The 15975-nt window shown below is 38.4% G+C and overlaps 1 protein-coding gene across 1 annotated transcript; it reads right to left on the bottom strand.

The window, feature by feature from the left end:
* Positions 1 to 222: 222 nt before the first annotated feature.
* Positions 223 to 1323, bottom strand: LOC138071062 (dynein light chain 1, cytoplasmic-like). Its single transcript, XM_068962483.1, has 2 exons — positions 1297 to 1323; positions 223 to 579 (listed from the first exon to the last, which is right to left on the bottom strand). The coding sequence occupies exons 1-2, from the start codon at positions 1321 to 1323 to the stop codon at positions 223 to 225; spliced, it is 384 nt and encodes a 127-aa protein (XP_068818584.1).
* Positions 1324 to 15975: the final 14652 nt, after the last annotated feature.

Here is a 15975-nt window from a genome sequence, read left to right as displayed (position 1 = left end):
GATATGAAATATAAAATAAATACAAATGTAAGATGTTCTGCTAATTGCTTTATAACCACAACAAACTAGTACAGAGAACGCTCTGTACAAAACACAATAGAGGTTCAAAGATGAAGGTGTTCCCTTAAGCAAGGCTGAAGACTTCGGTCTCTGGTATTTGGAATTTAGACTGCAGTCCTTGTTTTTGGATGGATCACTGGGTGTGTAGCACAGTCCATGCTTTTAAACAGATTTGAACAGGAGAATGGCCACTTGGTCCAGGTAGAAGTAGATGAAGTGTTTGGTTTCATGTGTCACATAACTAACGAAATTCCTCCCCACAGTGCAGTGCCAGGTTGGGTTGTACTTCTGGTCAAACTCCTTTTTGGTATGGGCCACAGTGTCCTTCTCTATATTATATTTCTCCAATGCCTGAGTAGCACACTCCACCGAGTCCTGTTGCATCTCCTCCGATATATCAGCATTCTTGATCACGGCCTTTCCATCACACACAGTTACCAAGGAGCAGGGGCTGGCCAACTGCAACAGTCTCCTGGGGGAAGGGCTAGCAAGGCTCACACCTGTGTAGAGAGACAGTTGCTACCGAAGCCATGGCACATCTATAAGAAATTTTATGTAAGCTTCATGATAATTGCAAAGAGAAACACTTGTGGTAGAGAAGCTAAAAGAGAAATAAATCAAAGCCTACTGCTAAAAATGGCAATCCACTCTCAATATTCTTGCCTGGAAAATTCCATGGACAGAGGAACCTGACAGGCTACAGTTCGTGGGGTTGCAAACAGTCGGACTCAACTGAGTGACTAACACACACTGCTAAAAAGTCATTAAATCAGAAATGAAGACCCCAAGAGAGGAAGGCAAAAAAGGAATTATAAAACAGACAGAAAACAATTACCAAAATGGTAATGGTAAATCCTTACTTATCAATAATTACCTTAAATGTAAATGGATTAAATTTCCAATGAAATGACAAAGTGACTGGATGGATACAATGCATGATGCAACTAAAATGCTGCCTACAAGAGACTCACATTAGTATTAAGGATGCATATAGGCTGAAAATAAGGAGATGGTAAAAGATAATCTTTGCAATAATAATTAAAATAGATCAGGGGTGCAAATAGGTGCTTAGTCACTTCAGTTGTGTCTGACTCTTAGCGATCCCATGAACTGTAGCCCTGTCCATACAATTCTCTAGGCAAGAATACTGGAATGGGTAGCCATTTCCTTCTCCAGGGAATCTTCTCAATCCAGGGATCAAACTCAGGTCTCCTGCATTGCAAGCAGATTCTTTACCATCTGCACAACCAGAGAAGCTGCCATGATCAGGGGTAACTATACTTAAATCAGAAAAAATAATCATTGCATTAAAAGTTGTCGTAAGAGACAAAGAAGGTCACATACAATGGTAAAGAGGTCAATATGTCAAAAGGATATAGTACTTGTACATATATTGCACAATGTCATAAAACCTAAATATATAAAGCAAATATTAACAAAACTGAATGGAAAAATAGCAATGCAATAATAGTTGGGACTTTAATACACCACATTTATCAACTAGCAGATCATCCAGATAGCTGAGTAATATGTAAAAAAAAGACTTGAACAACAATGTAAACCAAATAAACAGAGGAAATATACACAGAACTTTCTACACAACAGAAGCAGAATATGCATTCTTCTCAAGTGCATAAAGGATATTCTACAGGATAGATCACGTTAGGTCACCAAACAAAATTGGAATCATATTGAATATCTTTTCCAATCACAATGGAATGAAACTAGGTATCAATAACAGGAGAAAAATTGAAAAGTTCATAAATGTGTGGAAATTTAATAACACTCTCCTGAACAGAAAATAGTTCAAAAAAAAAAAAAAAGTCAAAAGGAAAATAACAGCATTTTGAGACAAATGCAAATGGAAACACACTGTACCAAAATTTATAGGATTAATTTAAAGCACTTCTAAGAGAGAATTTTATAGCAATAAACAGCTATATTAATAAAAAAGAAATATCTCAAAAAATTCAACCTCATACCTCAAGGAACTAGAAAAAGAAAGTATTTTTCCTTTAGAATATTTTTTTTTGTTATAACACCCTACTTTTATGTGTGTGTGTGTATGTGTGTGTGTGTGTGTGTGTGTAGCAAGAGGTATGTAGACATACAATACAAATACACTATTTTATACACAAAACATTCTATGTAATAGTTAGTCAAAGTTAGATTCTAAAAATAGCTGGGTAATTCTACATTAACCAAAACTGAATCAACAGAAAAAAAACCTCTCGTGTATTTTTATGGTTATACTTTTCATGATTGGTCAAATTGGACTGAATTTTGCATCAAAGGTAAACATTTAGTATATGAGTTTCAGATTGTGTGTATAATTGAATATTATCCAGTCTATTTAACTAGCATTAGCCATTAATCAACCATTGGATATTGGGTGTAATATTTGCACATATTTCCATGTAATCATCATGTGGATAAGTTTATAAACATCATGGAGCATTTGAGAAGCTCTGATTATAAATGTATTCCCCTAATTTCAAGTAAACACGGTAAAATACTTTTGTCAAAATGCTTTTATTTTTTTAATATAAATTTATTTATTTTAATTGTAGGTTAATTACTTTACAATATTGTATTGGTTTTGCCATACATCAACATGAATGTGCCACAGGTATACAGGTGTTCCCCATCCTGAACATCCCTCCCTCCTCCCTCCCTGTATCATCCCTCTGGGTCATCCCAGTGCACCAGCCCCAAGCATCTAGTATCATGCATCGAACCTAGACTGGCGATTCATTTTATATATGATATTACACATGTTTCAATGCCATTCTCCCAAATCATCCCACCCTCTCCCTCTCCCACAGAGTCCAAAAGACTGTTCTATACATCTGTGTCTCTTTTGCTGGCTCGCATACAGGGTTATCGTTACCATCTTTCTAAATTCCATATATATGCATTAGTATACTGTACTGGTGTTTTTCTTTCTGGCTTACTTCACTCTGTATAATAGGCTCCAGGTTCATCCACCTCATTAGAAATGATTCAAATGTATTCTTTTTAATGGCTGAGTAATACTCCACTGTGTATATGTACCACAGTTTTCTTATCCATTCATCTGCTGATGGACATCGAGGTTGCTTCCATGTCCTGGATATTATAAACAGTGTTGTGATGAACATTGGGGTACACGTGTCTCTTTCAGTTCTGGTTTCCTTGGTGTATATGCCCAGCAGTGAGATTGCTGGGTCATTAGGCATTTCTATTTCCAGTTTTTTAAGGAATCTCCACACTGTTCTCCATAGTGGCTGTACTAGTTTTCATTCCCACCAAGAGTTTAAGAGGTCAATCATGGTTTCAATTTTAGTTCTTAAGACTTGCCTGTTCATATTTTCTATTCTTGGTTCAGTATTTGAAGCATGTATGTTTCTAAGAAATTTTCCATTTTTTCTAGGTTGTCCATTTTATTGGCATATAGTTGCTTGTGGGAATTTCTTACAATCCTTTTTATTTCTACGGCGTCAGTTCTAACTTCTCCTTTATCATTTCATATTTTATTGATTTGAGTCCTCTTCCTTTTTATCTTGGTGAGCTTGGCTAATGGTTTATCAATTATGTTTATCTTTTCAGAGAACTACCTTTTAGTTTCATTTATCTTTGCTATTGTTTTCTTCATCTCTTTCATTTATATTTGCCCTAATATTTGATTTTTTTTCCTTATACTAACATTGGGTTTTGTTTGTTTTTTATCTAGTTGCTTCAGGTGTAAGAATAGGTTGTTTATTTGAGATTTTTTCCTGTCTCCTGAGGCAAGATTTTATTGCTATAAGCTTCCCTTTTAGAGCAGCTTTTGTTGTGTCCCATAGGTTTTGGATTATCATGCTTTCATTTTGTTTATTTCTAGGTATTTTTTACTTTTTCTTTGGTTTCTTCAGTGGTTTATTGATTATTTAATAACATTTTTTAGTCTCCATGTGTTCATGTTCTTTAAAGTTTTTTTTCCCCTGTAATTTATTTCTATATCTTTGTGGTCAGAAGATGCTTTATATGATTTAAATTTTCTTAAATTTACCAAGACTTGATTTGTGGCCAAGATGTGATCTGTCCTTAAGAATGTTCCATGTGCACTTGAGAAGAAAGTATTCTGCTCCTTTCAGTTAGACTGTCTCACAAATATTGATTAAATATATCCATTCTAATGTATCATTTAAAGCTCGTGTTTCCTTATTAATTTTCTGTATGGATGATCTACTCATTTTGGTGAATGTGGAGTGTTGAATTCCTCCACTATTGTGTTCCTGTCAATTTCCCCTTTTATGGCTGTTAGCACCTGCCTTATATGTTGCAGGGCCCTTATTTTGGGTGCATATATATTTACAATTGTTATGTCTTCTTGATTTGATCATAAGGTAGTGTCCTTCTTGTCTCATAACAATCTTTATTTTAAAGTCTACTTTGTCTAATATTAGTGTTGCTACTCCAGCTTTCTTTAAATTTTCATTTGAATGGAATATCTTTTTTTCCATCTCTTCAGTTTCAGTCTGTATGTGTCCCTGGATTTGAAATGGTTGTCTGGTAGAAAGCATATATACAGGTCTTGTTTTCATATCCATTCAACCAGCCTGTGTCTTTTGGTAGAAGCATTTAGTCTATTTACATTTTATTTTAATTTATTTATTTTTGGTTGAAAGATAATTGTGTTACAGTATTGTCTTAGTTTCTACCAAACATCAACATGAATCAGCCCTAGGATTACTTATGTCCCCTCCCACCTGAACATCCCTCCCACCTCCCTATCCATCCCACCACTAATCTATTTACATTTAAGGTAATTTGTATATATGTTCCTATTGCCATTTTCTTAATTATTTTTGGTTTGCTTTTGTAGTTCTTTTTCTTCTCTTCTGTTTCCTGCTTAGAGAAGTTCTTTTAGTATTTATTGTAAAACTGATTTGGAGGTGCTGAATTCTCTCAGCTTTTACATGTCTATTAAGCTTTTGATTTCTCCATAGAATTTAAATGTGATCTTTTCTGGGTGACCTATTTTTGGTTGTAGGTTTTTCCCTTTCATCATTTTAAATATGCCATTTCATTCTCTTTTGGCCTATAGAAGCTCTGCTGAAAAATCAGATGATAATCTTAGGGGGAATTCTCTTGCATGTTATTTGTTGTTTTGGTTTTGCTGCTTTTAATATTTTTTCTTTGTATTTAATTTTTGTTAGTTTGATTAATATGTGTCTTGGCATGTTTCTCCTTTGGTTTATCCTGTATGAGACTCTCTGCACTTCCTGGACTTGGGTGACTATTTCCTTTCCCATATTAGGGATTTTTAAAATTCTCTTCAAATATTTTCTCAGATCCTTTGTCTTTTTCTTCTTCTTCCGGGACCTATAATTCAAATATGGATGTGGTTAACGTTGCTCCAGACATCTCTGAGACAGTCATCATTTCTTTTCATTGTTTTTGTTTGTTTGTTTGTTTGTTGTTGTTGTTGTACTGTAGCAGTGATTTCTGTCATTCTATTTTCCAGATCACTTATCCATTCTTCTGCCTCAGTTATCCTGCTATTGATTTCTTCTAGTGCATTATTTGTTTCATTTATTTTATTGTTCACCACTATTTGTTCTTTAGTTCTTCTAGATTCTTGTTAAACATTTCTGTTATCTTCTTGATCCATGACTCCATTTTCTTCACAATATCTTGGATCATCTTCACTATCATTACTCTGAATTCTTTGCCAGGTAGGTTGCTTCTCTCCTCTTCATTTAGTTGTTCTTGTAGGTTTTTTACCTTGCTCCTTTTTCTGCAACATATTCCTATCTTCTGATTTTATGTGCCTTACTCTGCGGTCTTTCTTTTGGCTGCAGGGTGGTAGTTCCTTTTGCTTCTGGTGTCTACTCCCCCATATGTGAGTTTGTCCAGAGGCTTGTATAATCTTCTTGGCGGGAGGTATTGGTTCCTGTGCTCTGGTGGGTGAAGCTGGGTCTTGTCCCTTTGGTAAGCAGGGCTGTGTCAAGGGGTGTGTTTGGGGGTGTTTATGAGCTTAATATGACTTTAGGCAGCCTGTCTGGTGATGGGTGAGGCTGTGTTCCTCTCTTACTTGTTGTTTGGCATGAGGCATTGAACATTGAAGCTTGCAGCTTTTTGGTTGGAGCCGAGACTTGGTCCAATATGGGGACCTCTGGGAGAGCTTCTGCCAATTAATATTTCTGGGGTCAGGAATTCTCTGGGAGTCCAGTGGTTAGGGCTGGAAACCCTCCAGTTAGGTCTCTGGACCCACTGTGGGCACTATGATCACAACTCAGAGCCCATGTCCCTCTTATATGTGTTCTCAAAATCCACAGCTACTAAAGCTAGACTGGTCTCCCTTCTGGGAGCACTTTTCCATTCAGATTTTCCATAGGCATTGGATACACCAGGTTAATAGCAGGTATTCAATCCATGGCTTCTGGAGAACAGAGATTTCTGTTCCTCCTCCTTAGTCACACAACCCCTTGGGCTCAGCTTTCGTTTCAGGCCTACCTCTATGTGTGGGCCATCCTCAGGTGTTTGTTCCTTGCTCAGGTGAGAGGGGGCAAAGGCAGAAACTGACTGGGACTTATATACTTGCTCAGAGAGAAGGATAAGGTGGCTATGATTTGGGCACACACACTTGCTATATTGGGAATGCCTCCCAGTTCCCACAGAGGCAGGGACTGACATGTGGAGAGAGAAGTCACAATGGTAGCCCTATCCCTTGTGCCCCACTCAACAATGGCACCTCACTTCCAAGTCAGTTCATGCTTCCTCCAGGAGTTTTCCTGACTGGGGAGTGCTTCAGCCCATCCCCTCAGGCTGTCTTCATACAGCTATTCTCCTCACTTCTGTCCCTTCAGGCCATCTTTGAGGAGCCAACAGTTATCCTCTATCCAGGTCTACTCTGCTAACCCCATGCTTCAGCATCCAGCTCCCATCTGCACTGGGGGACACTCATCTCAGGCTGGGGCATGCAAGGCTGTGGTACAGATCATCTATGCAAATCTTGTTCTGTCCTGCCTGCCACAGACCAACCACTACATTTTCTTTTTATAGCCCCTGAAGGCCCCTTTCTATTTCAGTGTATTCTGCCACTGGTGCGGGGTGTCCCTTAGAGTGGTAACCTCTCATCTTCTTTATCTCCCTCCCCAGGATGTGGTCCCATCCTGCTTACTGTTTTCTTTTGCTTCCATTTCTTTCCTTCATTCTACCTGGTTATGGTGGTATCTTTTCTTGTCCTCTAAGGTGTCCAAGGTTATCTGCTAGTGTTTAGCAGGTTCCACGTGAATTGTTTCACTTGTAGATGTATTCTCGATGTACCTGTGGGGAGAAGTGAACCTGAGATTCTCCTATTCTTCCATCTTGACTGGTCTTCTCTAAGGCTTATTTTTAAAAACACTTTTGGGGTTATAGTAAGAGCTCCAAATGATACCAACAAAATTTTAAAAAAAGTATAAAATTAGAATAGCAAGGCTGGTGGAAGTTATTAAATGCAACATATTATTGAGTGTTTATATGAACAGTTATGTAGAGAGGTTCATTTCATCCTTGAAGCTATCATATTTTTTATACCCTCATTAAAGATGTTCACCACATTTTTAAGCTATCAAATTTAAGAATAAACCATATTGTTATCTCTTGGATCCTCTTTCTGGCATATCCGTCAGTATATACCCAATTTACAAATAATATTGTGTTTTCCTTGATTCCTGATGTCATCATTTCTTTGGATTCATTCTTCATTCTGTGACATAAAATATGTTTTCTGAGACTTTTTTTTCCTCTCTCTTTTTTCTTGTTTTCCTACCTCCCTAGGTTCAATTCTTCTTCCTTCTTCAACTTGGCTGTTTTACTCATGTTACATCTTCCTTTGTAATTTTAGTTAGTAATTATTAGTACCAGAGCATGAATATTATTCTCTCCTTGCTTAAGAAAACACTATTCATAAATTTGGTCAGTCTTTCAGGGAGAAGACTTCAATAAAAGTATGATTATTCTTTTGTCTCAATCTTTCTGGCTTGAATTAGTTTATAGCATGTTATTTGAAACAAATGAATCTGAGCACATTCTGGGAGATAATGAAGGACAGAAGAGCCTGGCATGCTAAAGTTCATGGGGCTGCAGAGTCAGACACAACTGAGCAACTGAATAACAACATTTGAAACACATGCTATGCTTCATGTGTCTCTTATTCAACATGTAGTTTCAAAGAGGAAATGAAAAGCCCATGTTAAACCTAACTTTATTTAGTTCAAGAAAAGTATATGACAAAGACAGATAAGATTTTTCAAAATACCTCATTGCACTGTCCTTTAAAAAGTCAAATTTCTTCCTTGGTTCCCCAGGGGAATATGTTTTCAGCTTTATTTCTTGGCCTGGAAAACAAGGTTTCAAGAAAAATCCCTTTTTGCTTGGGGTTTGTATTATCTACAGGAAAACTAAAGGGGAAAAAAGTCTATTTTGTTTTTAAATAACTGTAAATTGTGCCTTCATGGCTTCTTTAACCAAAAAGTACTGATTGGGCCAATCTGGAACTGAGCTAAAAACAGAGCTAACTTCCTTTTCATTTCTACTTTGTACAGTTAAAATAAGTAAAATTAAACCCATGGGATTTTTCAAGACTCTTGGCACAAATAAAAAACTCTTTTTCGTTCTTATACAATGTGGAAGTTAGTAAATATTTGTTAACACTCGTACAGCAATGGTCTAAGAAAAATATTTTGAAGAATATGTTTCTTCCCCTAAAAATTCTTCTGTTTAAAAATCAAAGATATTGGAAATGATCCTAAGATGGCAGAGGAATAAGACAGGGAGACCACTTTCTCCCCCACAAATTCATTGAAGGAATATTTGAACACTGAGCAAATTGCACAAAACAACTTCTGAATGCTGGCAGAGGACATCAGGAACCCAGAAAGGCAGCCCACTGTCTTCGAAAAGAGGTAGGAAAAAATATAAAAGATAAAATGAGAGACAAAAGAGGTAGGGATGGAGATCCATCCCGGGAAGGGAGTCTTAAATGAGGAGAAATTTCCAAACACCAGGAAACCCTCTCACCAGTGGGTCTTTGGGGATTTTTGAAATCTCGGAAGACACAATCATAACTGGGAGGAAAAATAAATAAATAAATAAAACCCAAAATTATGTGCCTAATGGCAACTCCCAGTGCTCACATCCGCTACCAGCAAGCAGGAGCTGAACAGGGAGGCATGGGCTGCATTGCCTAGGGTAAGTACCAGGCCTGAATGCCCTGAGGGAAATCTGAGGGAACTAACCTGAGAGCAACCCAAACTGGGATAGCCAGAGAGAGAGAGAAAAAAAAGAGAGAGAGAGAGAACTATCCAGTGAAAAGCCCTAACCTAAGGCACTGCTGGAGAGGGTGATGGCACCCCACTCCAGTACTCTTGCCTGGAAAATCCCATGGATGGAGGAGCCTGGGAGGCTGCAGTCCACAGGGTCACTAGGAGTCGGAAACGACTGAGCGACTTCACTTTCACTTTTCACTTTCATGCATTGGAGAAAGAAATGGCAACCCACTCCAGTGTTCCTGCCTGGAGAATCCCAAGGACGGGGGAGCGTGGTGGGCTGCCATGTAGGGGGTTGCACAGAGGCGGACATGACTGAAGTGACTTAGCAGCAGCAGCAGCAGCAGCAGCAGCAGCAGCAGCAGCAGCAGCAGCAGCAGCAGCAGCAGCAGCAGCAGCAGCAAGGCACTGCCAGGCCCGCTCCCAGAACAAAGGACTGAGCAAATACCAGAGGAGAGCTAGCAGGCTGCAGACGAGCTTATCCCCGGCTGGAGACAGGGAGGCAGGTGGGGGCCAGCCAGAGCCAGAAAGGGGCAATCTCAGCCCCAGAGAGGTATCCTCTAGCAAACTTCAAGCAGGCTCCCAGTTGCTAACCAAGTCCTCCTGGGATCCTAGATGGTTGACATCTGCAGGGAGGATCGCAGCCAGAGATCAGCTCCCAGAAGACACAGGGAACACCTGAAGAGGGAGTGCCCACCACCACCCAGGAAACCGAGCAGCTGGGACTGGGGAGGTGATAAGATTTACTTCCTACATGGGGAAACTGCGCTTGCCAAGCACATGGTCGCCTGAGCTGCTCAGATCTGGGAAGGGCACACAACGCAGGCCAAACCAAGTCTGTGCCTTTGTGGGCTACCCAAGAACCTGAATCTGAGCAACTTAGATCTGGAAAGTGCACACAACCCTGGGTCTGCCTCAGACAGTTCCCTGGAAGAGCAGTCTAGAGCCTGAGAGGTGTAGACTGGGAAAGCACACGCACCATGAGTGGAGGCAAACCTGGTGTGGCCAAAACACTGTGAGCACTCCCACATATGCCAATGATATTTGTTTGCAGTGTTCCTCCCTTCCTGCAGCACAACTGAACAAGTGAGCTTAAATAAGTGACCACCTTCACCCCCTTGTGTCAGGGCAGAAATTAGACACTGAAGAGATCAGCAAACAGAAGAAGCTAAAATAAACAGAGGGAACAACTTTGGAAGTGCAACAGATTAAAACCCTGTAGTTAGCACTGACTACATTGGAAGGGGACTATAGATCTTGAGAAGTATAAGCCAGACCAAGGAACTATCTGAAACTGAACTGACCCCACACTGCTCGCAACAGCTCCAGAGAAATTCCTAGATATATTTTTACTATTATCATTTAAAAAATTTATTTTTAAACCCTCTATTACTCCTTTAATTTTCATTTTTATAACCTACTATTAACTTGCAAAAAAAAGACCCTATTTTTAAAGCAAACTTCATATATATATTTTATAATTTTTTGTGACTTTGCTTTGCTTTTTTAATATTGTATTTTTTGAGAGTCTAACCTCTACTCTCAGAGAATGCAATGGCACCCCACTCCAGTCCTCTTGTCTGGAAAATCCCATGGATGGAGGAGCCTGGTAGGCTGCAGTCCATGGGGTCGCAGATTCAGACCCGACTGAGTGACTTCACTTTCACTTTTCACTTTCATGCATTGGAGAAGGAAATGGCAACCCACTCCAGTGTTCTTGCCTGGAGAATCCCAGGGACGGGGGAGACTGGTGGGCTGCCATCCATGGGGTCCCACAGAGTTGGACACAACTGAAGTGACTTAGCAGACCTCTATACTTTTAATCTTTGCTTTTTGGTATTTGTTATCAATTTTATACCTTTAAGAACCTAATCTTCAGTACCTATTTTTGCTTGGGAGTGTGATTACAGGCTTGATTGCTCTCTCCCCCTTTTGACTCTCTTTTTTCTCCACCAGGTTGTCTCTATCTCCTCCCTTCCCCTACCCTTCTCTACCCAATTCTGTGAATCTCTTTGTGTTCTGGGCTGGGGAGAACACTTAGGGAACTGACTACTGGCTGGATCTCTCTCTCTCTCTCCTTTTGTCTCCCCCTTTTCTCCTCCTGGTCACCTCTATCTCCATCCTCCCTCTTCTCTTCTCCATGTAACTCTGTGAACCTCTCCGGGTGTCCCTCACTGTGGAGAAGTCTTTCATCATTAATCTAGATGTTTTCTCAATGGTGCTGTATAGATAGAGAAGTCTTGGGGCTATTGTAAGAATAAGACTGAAAACCGGAGGCAAGAGGTTTAAGTTCAAAACGTGAGAACACCAGAGAACTCTTGACTCCAGGGAATATTAAAGTGATAAGGGCTCATCCAAAAGCCTCCATACCTACACTGAAACCAAGTTCCACCCCAAAGCCAACAAGTTCCAAGCAAGATACAACATGCAAATTCTCCAGCAATGCAGGAACAAACCCTGAGCTTCAATAAAGGGGCTACCAAAGTCACACGAAACCAACAGACATCTCAGAAGTCACTACTGGACACTTCATTGCACTGCAGAGAGAAGAAATCCAGCTCCAACCACCAGAACACTGACACAAGCTTCCCTAATCAGGAAACCTTGAGAAGCCACCCGTCTAACCCCAACCACAGTGAGGAACCTCTACAATAAAGAGGAACCACCAACTGGCTGAATACAGAAAGGCCACCCCAAACACAGCAATCTAAACAAAATGAAAAGGCAGAGAAATACTCAGCAGCTAAAGGAACATGATAAATGCCCACCAAATCAAATCAAAGAGGAGAAGATAGGGAGTCTACCTGAAAAAGAATTCAGAATAATGATAGTAAAAATGACCCAAAATCTTGAAAACAAAACGGAATTACAGATAAATAGCCTGGAGACAAGGATTGAGAAGATGCAAGAAATACTTAACAAGGACCTAGAAGAAATAAAAAAGAGTCAATCAGTAATGAATAATGCAATAAATGAGATCAAAAACAATCTGGAGGGAACCAACAGTAGAATAACAGAGGCAAAAGATAGGCTAAGTGAGGCAGAAGATAGTATGGTAGAAATAGATGAAGCAGAATGGGAAAAAGAAAAAATGATTACAAGAAATGAGGACATACTCAGGGACCTTTGGGACAATGTGTAATGCCTCAATATTCAAATCATAGGTGTCCTAGAAGAAGAAGACAAAAAGAAAGGCCATGAGAAAATACTTGAGGAGATAATAGTTGAAAACTTCCCTAAAATCGGGAAGGAAATAGTCACCCAAATCCAAGAAACCCAGAGCATCCCAAACAGGATAAACCCAAGGCGACACACCTCAAGACACATTTTAATCAAATTAATGAAGATCAAATAAAGAACAAATATTAAAAGCAGCAAGGGAAAAGCAACAAACAGCACATAAGGGGATTCCCATAAGGATAACAGCTGATCTTTCAAGAGAAACTCTTCAGGCCAGAAAGGGATGGCAGGACATACTTAAGGTGATGAAATGGTAAAACCTACAACCCAGATTACAGTAACTAGCAAGGATCTCATTCAAATATGAAGGAGAAGTCAAAAGATTTACAGAAAAGCAAAAGCTGAGAGAATTTAACACCACCAAACCAGCTCTTCTACAAATGCTAAAGGATCTTCTTTAGACGGGAAACACAGAAAGGGTGTATAAACTCAAACCCAAAACAACAAAGTAAGTGCCAACAGAATCATACTTATCAATAATTACCTTAAATGTAAATGGGTTGAATGCCCCAACCAAAAGACAAAGACTGGCTGAATGGATGCAAAAATAAGACCCCTATATATGTTATGGACAAGACCCCCCCCACCAAAAAAAAAAAAAAAAAAACAAGGACACAAAGACTGAAGATTAAGGGCTAGAAAAGGATATTTCATGTGTATGGAGATCAAAAGAAAGCAGGAGTAGCAATATTCATATCAGATTAAAATAGACTTTAAAATAAAGGCTGTGAAAGAGACAAAGAAGGACACTACATAATGATCACAGGATAAATCCAAGAAGATGTAACAGTTATAAATATATATGCACCCAACATAGGAGTACTGCAATATGTAAGGCAAATGATAAAAAGTATGAAAGGGGAAATTAACAGTAACACCATAATAGTGGGAGACTTTAATACTCCATTCACACATATGGATAGATCAACTAAATAGAAAATTAGCAGAGAAACACAAACTTTAAATGATACAATGGACCAGTTAGACCTAATTGGTAGCTATAGGACATATAACTCCCAAACTATGAATTTCACCTTTCTCTCAAGTGCACATGGAACCTTCTCCAGGATAGATCACATCCTGGGCCATAAATCTAGCCTTGGTAAATTAAAAAAAAAAAATTGAAATCATCTCAAACATCTTTCTTATCACAATGCAGTAAGATTAGATGTCAACCATGGGGAAAAAGAGTATTAAAAATAAAAATATATGGAGGCTAAATAATACACTTCTGAATAACCAACAAATCACAGAAGAAATAAAAAAGAAATCAAACTATGCATAGAAACGAATGAAAATGAAAACACATTAACTCAAAACCTATAGGATTCAGTAAAAGCAGTGGTAAGGGGAAGGTTCATAACAATGCAAGCCTACCTCAAGAAACAGGAGAGAAATCAAGTAAAGACCTAACTCTACACCTAACACAACTAGAAAAAGAAATGTAACACCCCAGGATGAGTAGAAGGAAAGAAATCATAAAAATTAGGACAGAAATAAATGCAAAAGAAGCAAAGGAGACCATAGCCAAAATCAACAAAGCTAAAATCTGGTTCTTTTAGAAGATAAATAAAATAGAGAAACCATTAGCCAGACTCATCAAGAAACAAAGGGATAAGAATCAAATCAATAAAATTAGAAATGAAAATGGAAAATCACTACAGACAACACAGAAATACAAAGGATCATGAAAGAGTACTATCAGCAACTATATGCCAATAAAATGCACAACTTGGAAGAAATGGACAAATTCTTAGAAAAGTACAACTTTCCAAAAATTAACCAGGAAGAAATAGAAAATCTTAACAGACCCATCACTAGCATGGAAATCGAAACTGTAACCAGAAATCTTCCAGCAAACAAAAGCCCAGGACCAGACGGCTTCACAGCTGAATTCTACCAAAAATTTAGAGAAGAGCTATCACTTATCCTACTCAAACTCTTCCAGAAAATTGCAGAGGAAGGTAACCTTCCTAACTCATTCTATGAGGCCACCATTACCCTAATACTAAAACCAGACAAAGATGCCAGAAAGAAAGAAAACTACAGGCCAATATTACTGATGAACATAGACGCAAAAATCCTTAATAAAATTATAGAAAACAGAATCCAATAACATATTAAAAAGATCATACATCATGACCAAGTGGGCTTTATCCCAGGGATGCAAGAATTCTTCAGTATTTGCAAATCATTCAATGTGATACACCACATTAACAAATTGAAAGAAAGAAACCGTATAATTATATCAATAGGTGCAGAGGAAGCCTTTGACAAAATTCAACATCCATTTATGATAAAAACCCTCCAGAAAGCAGGAATAGAAGGAACATACCACAACATAATAAAAACTATATATGACAAACCCACAGCAAAATTTATCCTCAATGGTGAAAAATTGAAAGCATTTCCCCTAAAGTTAGGAACAAGACAAGGGTGCCCACTCTCACCATTACTATTCAACATAGTTTTGAAAGTTTTGGCCACAGCAATCAGAGCAGAAAAAGAAATAAAAGGAATCCAGATTGAAAAAAGAAGAGGTAAAACTCTCACTGTTTGCAGATAACATGATCCTTTACATAGAAAACCTTCAAGACTCTACCAGAAAATTACTAGAGCTAATCAATGAATAGAGTAATGTTGCAGGATATAAAATTAGCACACAGAAATCCCTTGCATTCCTATACACTAACAATGAGAAAACAGAAAGAAAAATTAAGGAAACAATTCCATTCACCATTGCAAAGAAAATAATAAAATAATTAGGCATATATCTACCTAAAGAAACAAAATACCTATATAGAAGAGTATAAATAACTGATGGAGGTGAGTCTGAGTGAATTCTGGGAGTTGGTGATGGACAGGGATGCCTGGCGTGCTGCGATTCATAGGGTCGCAAAGAGTCGGAGTCAACTGAGTGACTGAACTGAACTGAATGTATATTATCATATGTGAAATAGATTGCCAGTCCAGGTTCAATGCATGAGACAGGGTGCTTAGGGCTGGTGCACTGGGATGATACACAAGGATGGGATGGGGCAGGAGGTGGGAAGGGAATTCAGGATGGGGAACACATGTACACACATGGCTGTTTCATGTGAATATTTTGCATAAACCACTACAATATTGTAAAGTAATTAACCTCCAATTAAAATAAATAAATTTATATCTAAAAAAATAAAATTAAATAAATTAAAAAAACCCAAAGATGTTGAGTTGCACAGAGAAAGGTTGAGTTTTCTGTAAAGGAATGTAACTTTCACAACTGAATACTATTTTTTAAGAAAGTGATTTTTAAGCATAAAAATACTTGGTTCTCTTCTATTGAATCTGTAGTGATCATGCTTTATAGGCTTATTCAATTAGATCGACCTCTTGAAAGATTTCAGGATAACCA

Source organism: Capricornis sumatraensis, chromosome X, assembly GCF_032405125.1.
Source record: "Capricornis sumatraensis isolate serow.1 chromosome X, serow.2, whole genome shotgun sequence".
In the NCBI taxonomy this organism is placed as follows: Eukaryota; Metazoa; Chordata; class Mammalia; order Artiodactyla; family Bovidae; genus Capricornis; species Capricornis sumatraensis.
The sequence above is the reverse complement of the archived record's forward strand: the minus strand, read 5'-3'. Positions and strand labels throughout refer to the sequence as shown.